General features: G+C 34.7%; 1 protein-coding gene across 1 annotated transcript in view; it reads right to left on the bottom strand.

Annotated features, from left to right (window-relative positions):
• Positions 1-22,254, bottom strand: part of CSMD1 (CUB and Sushi multiple domains 1) — a 1,033,138-nt gene that overhangs the window by 246,228 nt on the left and 764,656 nt on the right. Inside the window, exons 13-14 of the mRNA XM_051614951.1 lie at positions 5,297-5,479; positions 4,136-4,462 (exon numbers count right to left, since the gene is read on the bottom strand). Of these exons, the coding sequence (XP_051470911.1) occupies positions 4,136-4,462; positions 5,297-5,479 (510 nt within the window). The remainder of the gene's footprint in view (positions 1-4,135; positions 4,463-5,296; positions 5,480-22,254) is intronic.

Here is a 22,254-nt window from a genome sequence, read left to right as displayed (position 1 = left end):
GGATTCATCAATGAGGGACACTCATTTGTCACCTCAATTTCAGGTTGTTGGAGGCATATGCAATTTTAGAAAATTCTAGCACTCAAGGCCTGCATAAATCTCAGTGGTCACACCTGCTCTAATAAGAAAACTGTGGTGGAAGGCTCTTTTACATAATACCTAGGTGGTCAGGGCTCAGGGATTTTGACCCATAAACATTATATTCCTGACTGCATAATTCTCTAGCTTCAAACAGAAATAGTAAAGATGGTCCTTATTACAGCCTGTCATTACTTTGGTAGAAAAGGATTAGGAAAAGAGGATCTGAATAATCTCAGACAGAAGCAGATGCAGAATTCAGGCCTCACATTTTTTGGTAGATCTTTTAGTATCTACATTCTTGGATAAGGTGAGACTATCCTTTTTCTCTTCCTGACACTTTTTGAAGGACAATAATTAACCCTTTCTCTAAAAGCAAAGGCACAGTTTAGGCACTTAAGACTTAAAAAGTATTGTAATCCATGAATTGTAGTTTTGTATGGGCAACCTTTCTAAGTAAGGCAAGGAAACACCTTGGCCTTGAACAAACACTGTTGATTGATTATCTTAATTGACACAAGATAGGAACAGCAAAAAATGTGACAAAGACTATTTTATTGCTAATTAACTTCTATATCCTTAGATGATAATTTCCTCAACTAAAAATATAATCTCCATATTAGTATTTGAATGACTAATAAAACTTGTAGGAGAATTAAAAGTCTATGGCAAATGTTTTCTACATGACGATGATGTTACTAAGCTCTCAGTTGAGAGTACTGTTGCATAATATCCTTTCATATAAACAAAGCAACAGTAACTCTCTAGATGTATGTGACTGCTAGGTCCACATTTAACAACTTTTTACCTTGTTGACCAGCTGCAACTAAATTTTGTACATTTAAGAATTGCATTGGAAGGGGATTAAAAACAGGCTCACTAGATACCAGCCTAGGGGTGGCACAACAATGTTTTTGGGTCAGTGTGCTACTAAGGTCCTTCAGTCTGCCATTTCATTGGCAGGAGACAGAAAGCCATGCTGCAGCAAAGTCACAAGGGTTATTGATGGGTTAGAAACCATTCAGAGAATGGTCACATAGGAATTTCTCTTCAGAAAGGTGCTGGGATCAGTAGTCCAACAGAAGTGCATCTACACCAATGCGCACAGCATGGGCAACAAACAGAAGGAGCTGGAAGTCACAGTGCAGCAGGAAAAGTAAGATATAGTTGCCATTATGGAAACATGGTGGGATGACTCACACAGCAGGAGTGCTGCAATGGATGGCTACAAACTCTTCAGAAGGGATAGGCAAGGAAGGAGAGGAACTGTAGTAGTCCTGTGTGTTAGAGAGTGTTTGATTGCCTAGAGTTTAATGATGGTGATGACAGGGTTGAGCATTTATGGGTAAGAATTAGGGGTAAGGCCAGTAAGGTAGGTATCATAACGGGAGTCTGTTATAACCATCCAACCTGGATGGAGAGGCAGATGAAATATTCTATAAGCAGCTGGGAGAAGTTTCATGATCACTAGCCCTGAAGAAGACCAGTTTGGCTGAACAGGGAGCTTGCTTTGGACCTCAGTAAAAGAAAAGATAGTTTACAGTCTTTGGAAGAAGGGACAAACAACTCTTGAAGACTATAAAGATCTTGTTAGCCTATGCAGGGGGGAAATTAGAAGGGTCAAAGCCCAACTAGAAATTAACCTGGCTACTGACATAAAAGACAATTCAAATGTTTCTATAAATAGATTAGTAACAAAAAGAGGGCTAAGGAGAACCTCCATCCTTTATTGGATGCCAGAGGAAACAAAATTACATAAGATGAGGAAAAGGTTGAGGTACTTAATGCTTTTTTTGCCTCAGTCTTTAGTATTAAAACCAGTTGTTCACTGGGTACCCAGCCCGCTTGAGCTGGAAGAAAGGGATGGGGAGTAGAATGAAGACGCCATGATCCAAGGGGAATTGGTTAGCGAGCTGCTAACCACTCAGACAAAAACAGGCCAGATGGGATCCACCTAAGGTTTCTGAACAAGCTGGTGGAAGTGCTCAACAAGCCACTTTCCATCATCTATCAGCAGTCTTGGCTCACTGGGGAGGTCCTGCTTCACTGGAGGTTAGAAAATGTGACACCCATCTACAATAGGGGCTGAAAGGAGGATCCAGGGAACTAAAGGCCAGTCAGTCTCAACTTGGTGCCAGGAAAGGTTATGGAGCAGATCATCTTGACTGCCATCACATTGCACGTGCAGGACAACAAGGTCACCAGGCCCAATGAGAATGTGTTTATTAAAGGAAGATCCTGCTTTACTAACCTGATTTCCTTTTATGAAAAGGTGACCCACTTAGTGGATGAGGAAAAGGCTGTGGGTATTGCCTCTCTAGACTTCAGTAAAGCCTTTGACACTGCATTCTCCAGGAGAAACTGGCTGCTCATGGGATGGGTGTAGGCTTTGCTGGGCAAAAAAATGTCTGGATGGCCAGGCCTAAAGAGTTGTAGTGAATGGAGTTAAATCCAGTTTGCAGCTGGTCACAAGTGTGTTCCCCAGGGCTCAGTTTTGGGGTAGTACTCTTTAATGCCTTTATCACTGACACGGATGAGGGATCGAGTGCAGCCTCATTAAGTGTGCAGATGACACGAAGCTGGGTGGGAGTGTTGACCTTCTTGATTGTAGGAAGGCTCTACAGAACAGTCTGGATTGATGGGCTGAGGCCAATTGTATTAGACTCAACAAGAAAAAGAGCTGGGTCCTGCACTTGGGTCACAATGCTACAGGCTTATGAAAGGGTGGCTGGAAAGCTGCCGAGAGGAAAATGACCTGGGGTATTGGTCAACAACTAGCTGAATATGAGCCAACAGTGAGCACAGGTGACCAAGAAGGCCAACAACATCCTGGCTTATATCAGAAATAGTGCAGTCAGCAGGATTAGGGAAGTGACTGCGCCCCTGTACTTGGCACTGGTGAAGCCACACCAAGTACTGTGTTTAGTTTTGGGCCTCTCCCTACAAGAAAGGCACCGAAGTGCTGGAGCGTGTTTTCAGAGAAGGGCAGGGAAGCTGATGAAGGGTCTAGAGAACAAGTCTTATGAGGAGTGTCTGAGGTAACAGGGGTGTTTGGTCTGGAGAAAAGGAGGCTGAGGGGAGACCTTATCACTCTCTACAATTACCTTTGAGGAGGTTGTAGCCAGGTGGATGTTAGTCTCTTTTCCCAGGTAACAAGTGATAAAACAAAACAAAATGGCCTGAAGTTGTGGCAGGTGAGGTTTGGATTGGATATTAGGAAAAATTTTTTTTACTGAAAGGGTTGTCAGGCATTGGAACAGGATGCCCAGGGAAGCCGTGGAGTCACCATGTCTGGAGGTATTTAAAAGATAATATAGATGTGGTTCTTATGGACATGGTGTAGTGGAAGACTTGGCAGTTTGACAGGTTAATGGTTGGAATTGATGATCAGAAAGGTCTTTTCCAAGCAAACAGTTCTGTGATTCTATGATTGTGAGAGCATAGAGAAGAATGATTTTAAATTAGTGCAGTCCTATAGGAAGGACTTCTGCAGGAGAACAGCTATGTTCTTAGACTCTAGAAGAAACACAGGAGTAACAACTATGTGCATCCCAAAACAGGGATTTGCATTTTTAAGGTTTTATAATCTTTGATACCATACCACCTAACTGCAAGATAATATGCAAAAACAAAGCAGATTCCCAGAGGTACTTATTTGCAATGGTATCTTCATGTTTGGGATCTAAACTTAACACCTTTGTGAATTTATTCCTGCTTATTCAATTGAGAAGTATATTAAATCACTTGCACTGGATGCTTTGTTATGAATGAACTAGATTTAATTACATGTTCTGCATTTATGCAGTGTCAACCAAAAAGACCCTAAATAAAGGAATTCCTCAACAGTTTCACAATTCAAATAAACAGAGGATAAAGATTCAGATAAACTAATGAATACCAGGAAGACAGCTGAAAGCAGTGCAGTTATACAAGTATTACATTTTACTTCTATATTATAAATAAAAACATTCTATTTTTGATTCTTATTCTTCATTTCTTATTAAGAAAGACAGCTTGATTTTAAGACTAGGCATAAAATAAAAGCAGAGGTTCTTACTTGTGTAAGTGATATTAAATCCTCTTCCAGTGGTAGAGTGATCCGACTGAAATTCAAGTCTTACTATGTGGCCACTGCTAGCCAACTGAGAAGGAACCTCATTGCCAGAAAAAGTGCCAAGAGGTGGTAAATCTGAAATCCCATCATCTTTCACTGTAAGGTAGTCAAACTGAGGTTCTACATCAAAGTCGTTGAAAATCAGATGGATTCTGCTTCCTGGCTCTGAGATAATTAACCAAACACAGTTCATATTGTTCCCATACTCCTCAGGATAATTTGGAGAAAGAATAATTCCAGATGGTGTGGTGAAGTTGAAGAAACATGAAACTAAAGAAAACAACAACAGATTCTCAATATACTATCCATAAACATTGTCAGTACTTGGTTTTGTATTTTCTCTTCTTGTGGAAAAGGATGCTCTTGAAACTTAGATGTCAAAACTACTGCTACATATGCAACCTGGAAACGTTTTAAACCGTCAGAACATTTCTTCAATATAACATGTCAGTCTTGCGTCTTTTTATTTTCCCAAATGAGGCTAAGTGACTGAACCAGTGCATGCAAGAGATTACTGGAAACATGTAGAGAGTTCAAAACACAGCAAAAGTAGTGCCTGATGTGTCAGAATTTGGAAAAACTGACAGCTTTGTTCTAAAATAAAAATGCATCCTCCAAACTTAAACGTCTTTCCTTTTTTTTTTTTTTCTTTCTAAAAGCACTATGCATTAAAGTGTATTTAGCTATCAAAACAAGCACATGCTTTATTGGGATATTAGAAAAAAAACAACAGTCTTTTCTTATGTGGATCTGCAGAATGCTTTGCACTGCCAGAATCATTGTGTATGTGCCACAGAATGCTTTTGAACACTTATATGCTATTTGGATTTGCTCATTTAGATTCTAATTCAACACACATTTACATCAAGAGTGTTAAATAGTTCAATTAAATATAAAATGAGGGAAGAGAACATTCTAAAACAGCCCTACGTGACGTTCCCCATAAATGAGCTACTATTGAGCAAACAAAAAAAAACAACACGTGACTGAAAAAGTCTTCAAGGTCTTTCAAAATGCTTTCATGCTGGCTAGTCACAAATGCGAAGAAAAGCAAGAGGTTAAGGTCAGAAAAATAATACAGAAAAAAATACAGATAATGCTTACAAACACAGCTGGGTTTGTTGCCAGACCACTGGTTGTTTTGTTGACATGTAATCGTTCTTTCTCCCACCAGTTCAAAAGCTGCTTGACATTCAAAGGTAAGTGTGTCTCCATGCAGAAAACTGCTCCCAGTCCTTTTTCCATATGATGGAATCCCAGGGTCTCCGCATCCTCCTTTCTCAATTTCTGAATATAAAAAAAATCAAACACATAGGTAAATACATAACAATAAGGAAAATATATTTGCAAGCAATTTATGTGACAGTATCAAAAATTAATTTAAAACATTTGGCATTATGCCTGTAACTAATATCTACATCTGAAAGTGAAGGAGAGGTACATGCTGTAAAACTGCATCTAAGATGACTTAGGATCTATTTTTTTTTTTCACAAACTAATAGCTTCCATAACTGAATTGCTGAAGATAATGAAATACTCACATACATACATCCTACTTCTGGTAATAAAGTACTAGGAATTAAAAAAAAAAATCTATCTTAACTCACACATCTGCAATTCCATTTATAAGGCTATTAGCAGTATGAACAGAAGTATATAAATTACTGATAATGCCAATTAATTTCCTTTTAAGCACTAAAACATAAGAAAAACAAAACTGAAGAAATGTTTCTTTATCTCATAATAATCTTCAAACTAGAGACAAATTTTTGCCAGCTACACTGAAAAAAGATTAATTTTTTAAATTATATTTTCTAGACATTCTCAAGGACATTTGTTATTTAAATAATTTCATTTGTAGATTTTTAAATGTACATATACATGATAAGAACATTAAAAACTCCAAGTCTTATGAAATTTATGAATAACAGGAATATTAGGAAAGGAAATGTAAATATTAATTGCCTCTGGTAGAAATGCTGAATAATCTTATAAATTACTACACAATTGGTTGTCCATTAAAAATGAAGGCTCTATTTCTTCATCACAAAATTTAAGGCAGTTTTTCTATTTGTTTCCATTGGCCCAGCAAAAAAAAAAAAAACATCAACAATGCACATCTGATTCTATAAACTGTTTTTAATTCCATAGTAAAGTGATGTAAACCTCATTCAAATTAAATTAGTGATGAAGCTCTTGCTATTGAAATGTTTCCCAGTTGAATCCAAGCTAGAAAATCTGAAACATTCAGAATAACAAGAAAATAAAACTAACTGGATAGTATTGTACACTAATATAATTTAACACCATTTAAAATGTCTGCTATCAAAGACAGTGAAATCTACTAATGTTAAATCAAGGCAAAAGTGTAAATCTTGACACCTTACCCAAACAGAAATTTTAAGATGCAGGATGGTATTATTACAATAGCAAAGTCAATCCACTATGTTAACACTCTTAAAGCAGTTGTGAACAGATCGTTGACAAGCAAGTTCAGCAAGTTATGTCATGTATTTCACAAAATAACAGGTTATTTATAGGATAAAAAGAGCTTTAGATTTTTTTCTTGGTAACCATACAATAAAACTCTGAAGAGAAAATCAAGAGTAACTATTCCATCTATGAATTCAAAGCAGTTCCAAAGTCAGCTGTTTTACACCATTTATCTTACCGGAAAGCTAGAATGTAATAAATGAATGAAAAGATATTCCAAAAAGTACACAAATACAATAAACCACCACTAGAGTGTTCTAATAAATAGTATTTATAAATACAGATGCAAAATTAAATGTGTTTATAAATGCTTTAATGCAGTTCACCTGCCTGCTCCTACTGAGACATTGACTCCTACTGCCACAGTGAAGCACTGGAAAACTCTATACACAGCTCCACATCCTACATGTAAAAGTAGGGAACTACAGAAAATCATATCGCACATTTTAATTGCATTTTAAAAGTTGATCTCCTCGGCTGATAACAGAGCTATATCTAATCTAGCATATGAGAATGATCGTAAACACTCTTTTCCAAAAATATGTTGTGTCTTGAAGATCAGGGCAGCTATGTCTCAGGCAGGAGTATCAGGAGGAAAATTACAATTAATTAATTAATGCATTAGACAACCTCCTTCCAAAATATTTGAAAATACCAAAACCCCTAGCAGCTGTATCTTAGCTGAATGAATTTCTCACAGACAGACTGACTGCAGGTCTGTAGTGTTTATGATGATAAAATTTCCCTTCCCCATAAAAGGGTAGAAACTTTTAGTAGTAGTGTCAGTTAAAATGTATCATAAAATATAAATACATGTAAAAATTCTGCTAGCAGCAGAACACAGTATGAAATACTCACTTTCTCACGAGGGAGTGACGGAACAAAGCCGATTAAGTCAGATGCAAGACTGTCTGTACATTTCTCTTTACTGAAGAGCTAGCTTTCTGTCACATACATTAATGACAGAACAAAACTTAGGGAAGACAGAGAGGGTCAAATTCAGGGTTTTCTATTTACACATAAAGAGTAGTATTTGTTTATAACTAGATCTAGAGTAGTACAGGTGTGTAACAATTCCCAACATTTTTCTCTTCTCTGGGATTTAACAAAGCTTTTATTTATTCTCTTTTCTGGTACCTGTCTAGCTTCCACTGATTTGTTCAGAGAACAAGTTTTTCAATGTCTAAATTCAGTTGAGATGCATTGTGCCTGTTACTTCAATATATGCACCAATTATCCTGCTTCATAAATTGCAAAGAAGATATATATCTATTTGCTAAAAAGAAAGCATTCTTCTGACTAAATCAGTTGGAGCTATGTGGAACCCTTAAAGAAATACTAATTGACAGAAAAGGTTCTTAAAATGACTAACATGAAAATAAGCTATGCTAACCTACCTAAAGTGTGGAAACAAAATCCCTGTTCCTTTAGGATTATTCTGTGTATTCATTCAGTGTTGGACCTTTTTTTGATCTGAGCCCTTAGAGTTGTGTGAACTTCATGAAATCTGCAAACATCAGATTCCTCTGATTATCAAAATCTTAACATTGATCTTATTCAATTGTTCTGGCTTTCATGTACTCTCTTTCAGTAGCCTGGGGAAAGAGACTTTTCATCTTGTTTGTTAACTAGAAATATTTACTCAGTTTCAAGGAATATTCTCTCTTTGATGTTGGAAGAATGACAACATTCTATTTCTGACGAGAAAGATCATATCCCCCTGAATTTAATCAAAGATGTGTTCTGTTGCAGTGCTCTCTTTGAAAGGAAGAAATATAGGAGTTCCAAAGTGATATTATGCATCTAAGCAAGTATTATGACTATTGTGTGAAAGGTTTCACGCTGCAATTGAAGTGTTTTTGATGAAAAGGCTTTGCATTACTTTGACCCAGGTATACTATATATATATAATAAAATACTTAATAGATAACATAATATTTTGTAGTATTGAATTTATTATTCATGGTAGTAATTTACCTTTTTTTTTCCCCTTCTTACTAACTTAATAATAAAAAGCTAAAATGAAATTCTTAATGCCCATGTTTTCATCCACATTATCCAATATTCTAGCTTAGACAATTAGCAAATCATAATCAAATCACTACATCTATAGCTAGACACAACTTTTTCCAGTAAAGTTGCAGTAATATCTTTACATTTCAATAATTTAGATGTGTAAATGCAATTTAAATTAAGTGTTTAGACACATTTGGGTTACACAATAATCCATTGTTTCAAAGGAGAGATACATAAATAAACTTCAGGTCTATGGGAAAGTTGAAGTCAATATCTTTAAAAGCTAAAATAATGAATTTGACAATATTCTGTAATTATAATCTTATCTATAGTCAAGATAGGTTAAGGAAAACTGAGAGCGGACACATTTACCCACAAAAAAAAAAGGGAGAGTTTGGAAGTTTATTTCTGTGTCAGATAGGGCATTTTAGGTTTAGCATCTAAACTCATGTATGACAGGTCACAGAAATTAATGTTTTAAATACAAGAAAATGAAGAATTTGGTTTATTTCCTCTTATTCCTTATGCTTATTCCCTACGTCATAATACCTGACACAGTGGAATCTGACACTTACATAATAGTTTCTTAAATTTAGGAGAGAGACATATAAAATACTGTTATATAGTACAAACTGTAATATGATGAATACTGTTTTTTAATTATTCCAACTCTCATACTATTTCTTGTACACCATAAAACTTTAAGCTGATCTTCCCACTGATCTCAGTAATAAAACCTATTTGGTCCATTAGCACATTATGACCCTGTATCCTCTATCTCTGATTAGAACTCAAATTTCAGTCCCAGACAACGTCATTAAAATTCTGCTTTGTGAGAGGGAAGTAACATCTTTAAAGACAGAGTCTGCAGCTGTAATGTGACAAAGCAAGTATCTCGAAGTCCGTAATTTTTGTTAGGAGGATGAGTTATACATTGACAAATTACAAATGGGCTAAACAGACATTACTTCTATCTACATATTTGCTCTTCCCTGTCTTCAGGCCATTGTGCCTTCAATGCCACTATTAAATTACACAGTAAATATTTAAAACTGTAAGCACGTCTTCAATGGCAGGAACACAGAGCTTGGCTCTTACAGTCTTCAGCACAAGAAAAATGGAAATTAGAATCAGCAATAGTTTTACCACTCCTGAGCAAATTTATAAACTACAGTTGTAAAAGATCTGCAGAAGTAACTTATGATGGAGGCAAGAATTTAGTTGGGTATCCCAATATAATACTGCACTCCTCTGAAGTATGCTTTTCCTTGCTTCACTGGAAACGATGGTGGTCTATAAAATTAACCAGCTGCAAAATTACACAGTACTATATGGCAGTAGTTTCAATTTAGGATAAAGAACCAGACATTACAGAAAGTTGTTTCTTTTCAATAGGAAATGCTGCTTTTAAAATATAGAAAGAGCCCAGAGTACAAATACCTAAGGAAGAACAAAATGCAACTGTTTACATAAGTAAACAGTTCAGCCTTTAAAATGCACGTAGAACATGGGAACGACTACTGAAAGTGAAAATTATAAATCAAAAGAAATAGAAAAAATATTTCAGATAGCACATAATTGGACTGTAAAAGTGGCTATTAAAACTAAAATGAGGTTGGCCTAAAGCTAAAAGCAGTGTGGCCTTACATTTTAATTTTATAGAGGATCACAATTTTATTATTATTCTGGTAAATTTCTTCAAAGAAATTTTATAGTACAATTTGTTATCAGTCTCCATCTATAAAAAGAGAAGGCCTCCTTCACAGGTCATATAGTTCTCAGCAGCATTCTAAGAGATGTCTCACAGTTTCTCTGAAATGTTTTGTCTTTGCTGTTATCAAAAAGGCCACAGATCATATCCAGTAGATTAGCTTTTGTTGCTTCTAACTTACTGCATTCTGTATCAATATTAAAAAACAAACATGACCTTAGAATCTGATAGACAGAAAACTAACATGAAAGATCTGTATAGGAAGCCTATAAAATGGAAGTCTGTTCCTATAAAATAGGAAGCCTGTAAAATGGAAGTCAGCATATTATGGTGGAAAATAGGAAGTACAGAAGAGAACTTGGGAGAACAAAGAATCACCCATAGTAAGAGCAGATCAGGTTAAAGACCATCTAAGGAACCTGAAGGTGGACAAGTCCATGGGACCTTATGAGACACATGCACAGTTTCTAAGAGAACTGTTGGATGAAGTTGTTAAGGCACTATGCATCATAGGAAAGCTGGGGAGGCACTTTTTACAAGGGCATGTAGTGATATGACAAGGGGAATGGCTAAATTGGAAGAGGGCAGATTTAGGCTAGACATTAGGAAGAAATTTTTCGTTGTGAGGGTGCTGAGATGCTGGAACAGGTTGCCCAGGAAAGTTGTAGTTTCCACCGCCCGGGTAGTGATGAAGGTCGCGGCAAGGTTGGACAGGGCCTTGAGCAACCTGGCTTAGCGGGAGCACCACTTTTTTTCACACTCTTCTAAGGAATAAGCAAACATCAAGCCTACAGCAGCTGAGAATTTTGTAAAATAAAGTTAATGTTTAGATTGAAGCATTTTATTTTCCTTCAATATCCAGTTCTGTACCTTACAATAAGTGTTTCTCCTCTTTAAAGACCAGGACTGATGAGTCCAATTTCATCCAACAAAATGGAAGATTAAAAGGGATATCCTGAGTGTGATATTATGGAACTTTAAGATCAGTGTGCTTCTAATGCAGGTTATAGAGGTAGTCAGTGCTCAAATGAAAAATGTTAGCTTTGGAGGTAGATTGTGGAAGAAGCTGAAAAAGACAGCATTTTGTTTTTGTGGGGTTTTTTAATAGCAGAAGGAGGAAAAAGAAAAAAATAATGTACATTTATGTCATTCCCATCAGGTTTAGTGTTCTGGTGAAAGCACACCAATACTCCATCCATATTCATATACTATGGAGAAAGAAAAAGATCCAAGTATAATCTGCTTATTTTATAAAATTACAATCTTGGCAGATGAGAAGCGAATCCCTTAAAATATGTTGTGCCCACTTTTCTTGAGCACGTTGTGAGAATGCCATGTTTAAAATAAAGTTTTATTTGACATCCAGTGCTTGCTGAAATAATTTAAAATTCCTCCTCTTTTGTCTACACACTACTCTTAGCAAAACAGCACAAAAAGAACCTATGGCAGTGGTTCCAAGCAGTGGATTAGATTTTGAACTAGACTCAACTGTTTATGATACTATTTGGAATCATGATTTCACCAAAGTTCAGCTAGAAATTAATAAGCTTCAGAAATGTTACTAACCAAAACTCAGAAATCTTTTCTATAGCATACTAACACAACATGATTAGAAGCATTAAGAGATGCAAGGTTTCTACCATGTTCTATAGAAAGGTGACAGTACAAAACCATTTTTGCTAGCTATTTCATGCGGAGGTCACACAGACACTCGAAAATAAAAAAGCAGCAACAAATGCAAGACCTTGGAAATATCTAACATAGATAGATGGAAATGTGGTGAGTACTGCTGATGACAGGAAAAATCCAAAAGCTTTACCTTTTTTTTTTTTAAGTATTTGAACTCTTACTTCTGTGAGCAAGTCTATACAAGTGCACACATGCTAATGCCATTCCCCGGTATCCAAAGAAACCCAAATATACTACTATGACTATACTCTTTCAAAAACACATCAACAGGCATATCTAAAGATACAGACTGGAATCAGCTTACAACTGTATTTCAAGAAGTCATGCACTACATTCATTTCATATGTCACAACTGATATTGCTAGATTAGCTGCAAAACTTTCATTTCTTTATTGTATGTTGTAATTGTAATGCTTTTGTTCTAAAGTAAATAGTACTCTGCTATAGTATTTATTATGATTTCTAGAAGTTCCTTAAGCACTAAGTAGTTCTTTGGACATTGAAGGGAAAAATAAACACTAGAAGAAAAAAACAACATTACGGAACACTTTACTAATTCCATGCCTACAAGTGAATTTTATAGAAACTGCTCGTGTAAAATCTTTCCATGAAGGGTGCATAATTTCCTACTCAGGATAGGATTGGCCATGGCTATGCTGGCCTGGAAAAGCCACAGGAGAAGGAAAAGTACAAGGGATTAGATGTTTGCTCTGTAATTAAACCCAAAACTATTAAAAATGCCATGAAATACATTTTTTTAAAGCTGCAAGGTTTAATTATAGACCGCATCTGTAGACAATGAAGGTAATTTGTACTGCTCACCAAATTTCATTCGTTTCTGAAAATACACTATTACTGCATTAATGTTTTTCACCTAAAGTCAGCCCATCCTATACAGCTTCATCTGCACAAGTACCCCATTTGATATAGTTTGCTACTCCTTGCATTTACAAAACTTCACTGTACAATGTTCTATGAGTTATGTTCAGAAAGTATCAAGACTGCACATTTTAGAAGATCAGTTTTCTAGTAAATGTCATTAATTCTTTACTATTAACATAAAATGGAGTAATATTGTACACTCAAGTGTTTAGATGCAAAACAGAGCATGCAAACACACAAAAACCTAAATTAGAGATCATTATAGCTTTTTGTTAATCTAATTCAGCAATTCACACACTCAATTAAAAGTCTGACTGGATCTTATTTTTATATACTACCATAAATACAACAAATAAATAAATAGAAAAAAGCCTAAAAATCCGTTTTGACAATATTTTGTCTTCCAAATGATTGTTTTTTTCAAGTTTCATAGCAATGTAAAGATTCACCACTATTTGATCTTGAATAATAATAAACCACTGTTATCTAAATTGCTAATAAAAACAGAGAGCAATTTTAAAAGGCTGGTCTGGAGGATATGCTGACTTTGTAACAGGCAGAGGTGTTGGGATGTCAAATCAACTTCAGTCAAAGTGTGAAATTAATGTATGTTTATGATCTGAATAGATAAACCTCACAGTTGGTTAAAGGACTTGGAAAGAATAAAGTACTGAAGACCTTTGAAGCAACTCTTTAGTGAAATAAATCGATTCTTTACAGAGATTTTTACTAACAGATAATTGTTAATTATCTGTCTAAATGAAAATCTTCAGTTGCTGCTTAATATTTCCCATAGATTGTACTTCAGTAAAAACTACCAGTATGAATTATGTTTTTAATATTACTTAGGAATCAAATTTAATTGTCCATTTAAAAACATGTGACATTAGGAATTACTTCCATTTAGGACTCAGTAATTAAAAAAGTGACATTTAAGAAATTCAATAAATGCTATAATGAAGGCACAAATGATGTAGAAACTGTTTAATGACCCAAACTTGACTACATTTTTTATCTTTTCTTGCTGAAACTATTAAAAATAAAGCGTATCAATAGAGTCACTGAAATCTTATAAGCTCCAGCTGATTTTAATGAGATTATAATAAGAATCTAGTTTACCTTAAAAAGATGGAAAAATGAATATGAATAAGAAATTCCAGATTTATTTATTTTTAATCTCAACAGCTAAAATGAATCTACTATGTAAAAAGATCATTAAGTGATTGTATTAAATTCCAATACATCATTTATAAGACTCTGGTTTTACAAAATAAGACTACACACTGTTCTAGGAATTAGCAGTAGTGGAGGAGGGCTACATTAACCTGGACAATAACTAGGCCTCCAAGGATCTGGATGACATCCAGTGCAGGTGTGAAGGTTTGTATGGAGCACACCGATGTCGTACATGAGCAACCTGGTGATAAAGGTCTGGGCAGAGGTCATGGCACCAACTGGCAGACTGTAAGGACTGGCCTGCCAGCTCCACAATTCAAAAAGGATTTCTATTCCCCCATATGGTTCTAAAACCATACTGTATGTTTTCACTGAGAAATACCAGAAGAAACATGAAGGCTTTGAAAAAAGACAGCACAAAGCCGTTCTTAGAGATGCATAACGAAAGAAGAGTTGGTGTAGTTTTCTGTCTTCCTACTGTGACCTTGCTATGTGAGCATTTTCCTCCAAGGCTGTTCTTAGGCCAGCCACTCTGCCTAAATCCCTACTGATAAATAAAGCAGGGTCAAGGGTGAGCTTGAGCACTGGATTCACAACCACTTAGTTACTGCACAGACCTTCACATGCTTCCTGGTGGTATCTACCAGCACTCTCTGAGACACTGCCTAGTCATGATTCAGGGGACAGCAAGCACCATGGACCATTTCCAATAGACTGGATGGACAAGACTGCATCAAATTTTCACCTCTGAATTCTACAAAGTCCTCCAGCACCACTCAACAGGCTTTATATCTTCCATCATACCTCATCACATCCCATAGCGTTCAGTATATACTCCCAGTTTCCTGCTAAGAAAACATGAACCATGGCCTTCAATGCCACATGCACATCATTACCTCTTGGAAATAACCTCCTCTTGCCCTGCCTCAGGATACATACATACACTCTCCCACACATGATTCATCTGCAGCTAAACAAGGTCCCTCCTTAGGGCCATGTTATATGGATATATCCTCTGAGCTACAAGACAGCCCCTGGCCATATTTTATTTAGTAAAATAGATGAAGTCTCAAGGTAGTTTCTGGGTTGCAGCAAACTCCATACTGTCTCTTCTGGGTTTTTATGGGAAACAAATAAGAGAAAAAAATGTCAGTTCCCTTTTCCCATAATGAAAAAGCTTGTCATAGGAAGGGATGCTCAGTGAAGCTGTTTTCTCCTCATTCTTGCAAATGACTTTTTTTTTTCCTTTTTAAAGAAAGACCACTCACTAACACACAGCAAACAGTTAACAAAGAAGGAATCATCGCAGTTTCCTAGATTATTTCTCACAAAATATATGTCACGAGCCAATTCCTAAATTTATCTTTCCCTCTTCCTTTTTTTTTTTTTTTTTTGTCAGATGGTTATCCTACAACCCAGCTTTTTTTCTTTATGTGATACTGCCACATTTGTATCATCTTGTAACATAGAATGGATATCTAATGATAAAAATATACACGTTCTATTTGTCAGCTGTGAAACTGAAAATATTGTGTTATGGATTAGTATAAAGATTTAGTACATTAAATGATATACAGGCTATTTATGTCATCAAATAGAAAATGGAAAACTGCACAATTAAAATATTATGTTGTTAATGTTATAAAGAAATTACTTATATTAGAAAGACAAAACTAATTAAAGGTTAAAATCCTTTCAATCATGCCAGAACATATTTGTGTTCAAAGACAAGTATGAATTCCACTAATTAACAGATTAATTGCTAAGAGAATACAATAAAAAGTGAGTCTGTTTTATAATTGTTTCTATTAGTCCACTGAAAAGATTATCGTTATTTTAAGTATTGATGAGTGTATAAATAATAAACACCACAAAATTACAGATATTTTTAAATAACATTGAATGGAAAAATCTATTTTAAAGTGATGTCTGCCAACAATATAATATTTTTACTTTTCTTTGAAAACTATTTATCCAACTTATAAGAATGTCAAAACCAATCTTTAAAGTTAGAGACAGAAAGGTTTCGTATGAGCTGGCCCTATTTTTCTGAAAAACTGAAGAAAAAATCTTTTATCTGTAAATAAAACTCAGATGGACTTCAAGTCTGTAAACAGACTGTGACTACGCAGAGATTTAGAATAACAGAATCGTTATTTATATGTATCTATAAATATATCAAAATATTCCTACATACATAGACATGCATATCTGCATTTATATTAATTTTATTAAATAATGCAACTACTAGACAGTGTTAAACTACCCACTTTGTCATTATTTGTTGATGATTAACTGAAAAAATATTTTTTTTGCAGAAAAACTGTTTTGTCAGGTACAATAACCCAATAAGATGTGTTAATCGTGGCCTCACATCGTGATGCTCACTATTTCATGGGAAGCTTACTGCTGGTGATACTACACTTTCTGTAATATTACAATTACTTTTTATTTATGAAGAATTTATTTAGTGTGTTTGATGTGCATTATTAAAAAAAAAAAAGCTAAAATTTCAAGTAAAATTTTTTCTAAAAGTGACATTTAGGAGAGATTACCAACTAAAGTCACAATCTCTAGGCTCGTAAGTAAAGCCATGCTTAAGGACATACAGAAGTATTCATTCAGGTGCACCACTGTCCTCATATTATGGTAGTTTAATCCTCCTCATGGTATTTATATTCTTCTTTCAAAGAAGATTTAAGTGCCTCTTATGAAGGGCCATAACGTCACTGAAGGAGAGCCCTTACACTGGGATTTAAGGTAGATTACTCAGTTAAATCTGCACTTTAAATTTATTGTATTTTTTTAAACTTCAACTTTCCTGAACATCTCCCTGCAGACACAGATATTAACTGAATTTTCAACAATAAAGAAAAAAAAATAGAAAAAAACCCCCACAACAACAACCAACAACATTCCCAGGGTTTTATCATTGGTTATGATCAAAAGAATACCAGATTTCTAGCCAGATGTATCTTAAGAACAACAATAGATCTTTATATATTTCAAGAATATAACTTGCAGAATTCATTTGGTTGTATACAATGTATTCTGACACACTGCTTTAAAAAAACCCACAAGTAAAATATTTTGGGTAAATTTAGAGGTGAGAGAATATTAAAAACCTTTGAAATTACATTAATATGTGAAATGCACTTCATAAATGCGTATACATATCTTATTAAACTTTTAAACTGGAAACAAGATTTTGTGTGCAGTGTCTATCTATGATAAAAAAAACATGTTTCCTCAGCCTGCCATAAGAATGGATGCCTAATATTTTTTAATTTACCAAATGACCCTGAGAAAAAGAACTACTAGTATGCAGACACCATCCAAAAAAATACTGTGACAGTCAAAGTCTCACTCTTAGAACAAGATTATCTTTACTCATTTACATTCTAAATAAAGAGTTCTAATATTTTTTTTTATTATTTTTGGTGGCTTAGAAATGATTTTTTTTTCCCCTACAGTTTTAGACATATATCTGGTTCCAGAAAAATTACAATCTTATTGCATTTTATCTTACAGAAGCAATTTAAATATTTATCACTGTGTTTAAAACAATGCTTTCTTCAGATTGTATTGACTTCAGTGATAACTTACCACTTTTAACAGGTCATTCACACATTTCTTAAGAAGAATATACTTAATAAAAGCATCAATATTATAATTTGTGGGATTGGTAGTGTTAGATTTATCGCTGGATTCAACAATCGTAAGGGTTTTTCCCAACCTAAATAATGCTATGACGCTATTAATACAAGTTGTATCAGCCATTATATTATTTAAATAATTCTTTAGTTACCACTGCAAAACAGAATGGATATTTAAAGTAACATAGACAGGAAAACAAAACTTATTAATGACATGACTGCAGAGGCAATATGAAAGGCTGACTTATTGCTTATTTAAAATCAATTATTTGATTTTTATAACCAGAATGCAGGTGTCATGCATCAAAAGGCTTCAAAACTAAAGGGCACCATAATTCTCATGGCCTGATCCTTCCATTGAAAAACATGTAAAACTGTCAGAAAAGTATTTCTCACAGTATTGCTCAAAAGAAAAAACTAACATCCTATCTGTTGCTGTCTAACTGAGATGTATCTTTCTTTCAGACCATCATGTGCAGAAACTGCACAAATTATAGAGGATGCTTAAGAATACCAAAAAAATCAAAATTAGTTGTAAATTTTAACAAGACACTCTTGAGTATTCCACTACTTTTTGAAATTTAAAAGGCAAATTAGTAAACTTGGACTATTTTGGCTTAAGACATTGAAAGTATTATCTTCCTAGGTGACATAGGTGGACAGCTAATTTCATGGTGCATACACTGTGGATTTTTCTATACTAAAAACAAGTATCAAAGAGACAGCTAAGGGAGAAAGTTCCAACTCATAAAAAGCTACAGCTCATTTCCATTAATGTTGTTTTTTTCTTTTTCTTTTTTTTTTTTTTTTGTTTGCTTGCTTGTTTGGGGTGTTTTGTTTTTTTCCAGTGGAAAAATCAAAGTACAAAGAAATACCTGCCAGATGTAAAAAACTTCCTCCCCCCAAAAAAGTCACTTAATGCTTACATTTAATTATCATGTAGAGATTACTAGAAACTTATCAGAAAATGCCAGTTTTATTGTCAAAATTTGTTCCTACCTATTCTTGAATAAAAATAATCAAATGTTAATAATGTTTTTGTAAAATACGACCATGGTAAATTAAAGTTTAATTAGAATCTGGAAATAACACTTATGTTAAAGTCAAGTGTACGGAATAATTAACCTGGATGAAAAGCCCAATAACATTTTACTTTTCTACAATAAAACAAAAACTCTGAGCTGTTTCCTGCATGGAATGTGTTCAATTATGATCTGAAACTACTTTTCAAAGAATCCTGACTAGAAAAACAGTCTTCACTGGCTGACCTAAAACACAACAATTCTCTCTTATTCAGAGACAACATGTTATTGTTTAAATGTATAATATTTTTAGGCAAAGAGGCAAACAAAAGCTTTGAAATCATAAGCCTTAACTTGTTGAATCAATCACTGAAGAGATATGAATGCACATACGCCTAATCAGTCAGAGAGCTGCAATCTGGAGGGGAAGGGAGAGGGATGCTTCCCAGCCAGTCATGTCAAACAACTAAGAAGGAATGCATGTGCTGTGTAGTGGCTGTACCTAACCATATTTGAGTGTGTTAAGATACTTTTTTTTTTTTACTTTTTAAATTCTGAAGTTTAAATAATGGAGCATATTAATAAAGATATTCCTCAATGAAATATGAAAATTAAAAATGTGCCCAGATATCAGGTCTGTAAACCACACTATTTTTAACAAGTAGCTACATACATAAGTATTCCTGAGAAATGTTAGAGTTTTTTATCACGAAATCTCAGCTGTGAATTACACTTTCGCTAGTTTCTCTATGTCTAGGGCAGAAGACAACAACCATTTCAGTGATATTAACTATGTGTAATATCATAGCTTCTTTTCCTTTTCTTTATTTAATGAAGATATGTGGACATCTGGTCATGCTGGCTTCAGGAAGGAGAACTGTTATAGACTATAGTTAAAAGAGGATTTTAGTACAGAATATTTTATATACTTAGGAGTGATATTGCAGTATATCTATTTCTTCAAGGACAGAAATTTTTTAATTTCTGGCCTTTTCACAGAAACTGGAGATGCTTTCAGATATTTTTTTCAGAAATGTATTGTATTATTCTGTTAGGATGACTGGGCATCTATAGCAGAGAATGAAGGTCTTTCAGATGCAGTCTGTAGAATGGCTTTTTAAGAAAAGTAACCTTAGATGTAGATAATTCTTATAGCTTTAAAATTGTTTAATATGGACTAATAGCCCTCTGGTTTAGTTATAATAATATGCTTCTAATGGGGTATAGAAAGTTTAACATAAAAGTTAAGGTTGCCTGTTGCATCTTATTTATAAATAATGTATTTTCACATAGGTTGTAGGAAAATAATGGAAGACTAGCAAAGAGGTTTGTAAACACACTCAAATGACTTGTACCTGGAATGTCAAAAACCACATATACTAATTTTTGTTTATCCTTGTGTGTTGGACAAGTAGAACAGCTGTGTTTACAAAACACAGGCCTGTGATAGATTTACAGGCACCCTATCTAACAAGCTTGAGAATCCTGCCCCACCGTGGGAAAGATCAAAGCATAGTGGCAAACCATGCCTGTCCAAATCCCTGATAAACAGGTGAAAACAGCAGGTTTGGTGATGCCCTAGAGTGCACTGAACTTTACAATACCTGTTGTTGAGCCTCTGCCTGGATGCTGATCCCTCAGCTGATGAGGTAACGAAAGTAAATGTACTTGTTGCATTTCATCTGTGGTTTTGTGGCTGCTCCTGCAACCTGTCTGCCCTGGTTCACACACAGGTAATGTTTACATTATTTTTGTCTTTATAATACATGACAAGAGGGCAACTGTTGTATTTCCTAATACAGCAGCTGTTTATCAGCTTCATCAAGTTAACAGCTAATCTCAACATCAGTATCACCATCTGTGTTTCCCATGCTCACTTTCCATTGTTCACAGTGATCCAGGTACAGTGCTGTTCCTCTGTGTTCAAAACTATATAAGTAGTAATTACTTTTTAAGGACCGATGTCTGAAATCTCTCTTGTGGATTCAAGTATTGGAAAGCTGCACATTTTTCTTCAGATTGCATCATACAGTCCAGAAACCTAATTAGGCAGACTACATAATTTATTTTAAAGTAAATATCAATTGTATCTAAAATCAAGAAAAGAAATTTGAGTAACAAGAATATAGATTGCATCTTGTTGGTATCACTGCATACTTCTGATATTAAGGTATTTCCAAAGGTGAGCCAAAGAAGAGGCACAGGAATATGGCAATAATCATTCCTCCCTTAATCCCTTAGGCTATCAGGATTAAATTTACTACTCAGATACAAAAAAAAACCCACCCTCATTTACAGGTATAATTTCATGCCCTTTTTTAAGTTGGACATATTAATGTAACATAGGTGATAGATGATGATTCTCTATCTCAGAATTAAAGTGAGACAAAGCTCAGCTAGAGTAACAGTTTTCTATAAACTGCAATCAGTCTATGAAGTTTTTAAAATATTAACGTAAAAGTTGATTATACTATCGTAGATAAAAAGTCAAGATTCAGTCAGTCATTTGTAAAATATTGCCCAAGAGGTCCAAGAGTCATGTCCTAATCCTGAGCAAAACTCGGTCTTTGCAGTAAAAAGGATTTAAATACAGATTCCTATAATTTTGTCTCTATAGACCATGGATACACCATCAAAGCCTGCAGTTTGCTTTCTTGTTAGCTAACTACAACCACAAAGACAGTGTCATTGAGGTCACATGTCTAATTGCATTAACTTTCTCATCGTTCAAATGAGATTCTATTTTTGGACAGGTTCTTTGACTGTTAAACAAAGGGAAGTAGAATCACTGGGGTATCTTGTGACAGGATAGAAGTTTAAGATTTTACACTTGACCTGAAGCAGGAGATATGCTGAGAGCACAGATGGATAAAAGCTTTGTCAACAATAAAAGAAGATGAGAAAATTGTCCTAAAACTAATGAGAGCACTGAGGTAAAACAGAGAAAAAAGTTCTAAATCACCTTCATGTTTAAACATTTAATATACTTCTGAGATGGTAACCATCTCACTTTTTAGAATTCCAGAGTAATTTCCGAAACTACAAAACCGCAGAATGACTCACAATCCTTGTAAATCAAAACTAAAAGTAAGAACTCTGCCATCAAATGATAACAACATACTTCACAAGAGAAGTGCAACTACTACTACAAAATTCACAAGTGTTTTTGGTAAGTCCTTCAGAAGTAAGAGGTTGAACTCCATAAATTAAGTATCTTTGATAAGTTAGATAAATACAGACATGTCTTTAGATAAGAAATACCAGAAAGATAAATCATAGCAAAAAAGTAACTCAGCATATAGATTTAAATTTTTGAACTTTTCATACATATAAATTAAGATAAAGTTTGTAATTTTGGATTGAGGAAAAAATGCAAGTTTTCAGATACATAACCTTTGCCAATACTCTCTTTCCACC

Source organism: Apus apus, chromosome 3 (assembly GCF_020740795.1).
Source record: "Apus apus isolate bApuApu2 chromosome 3, bApuApu2.pri.cur, whole genome shotgun sequence".
NCBI lineage: Eukaryota > Metazoa > Chordata > Aves > Apodiformes > Apodidae > Apus > Apus apus.
The sequence above is the reverse complement of the archived record's forward strand: the minus strand, read 5'-3'. Positions and strand labels throughout refer to the sequence as shown.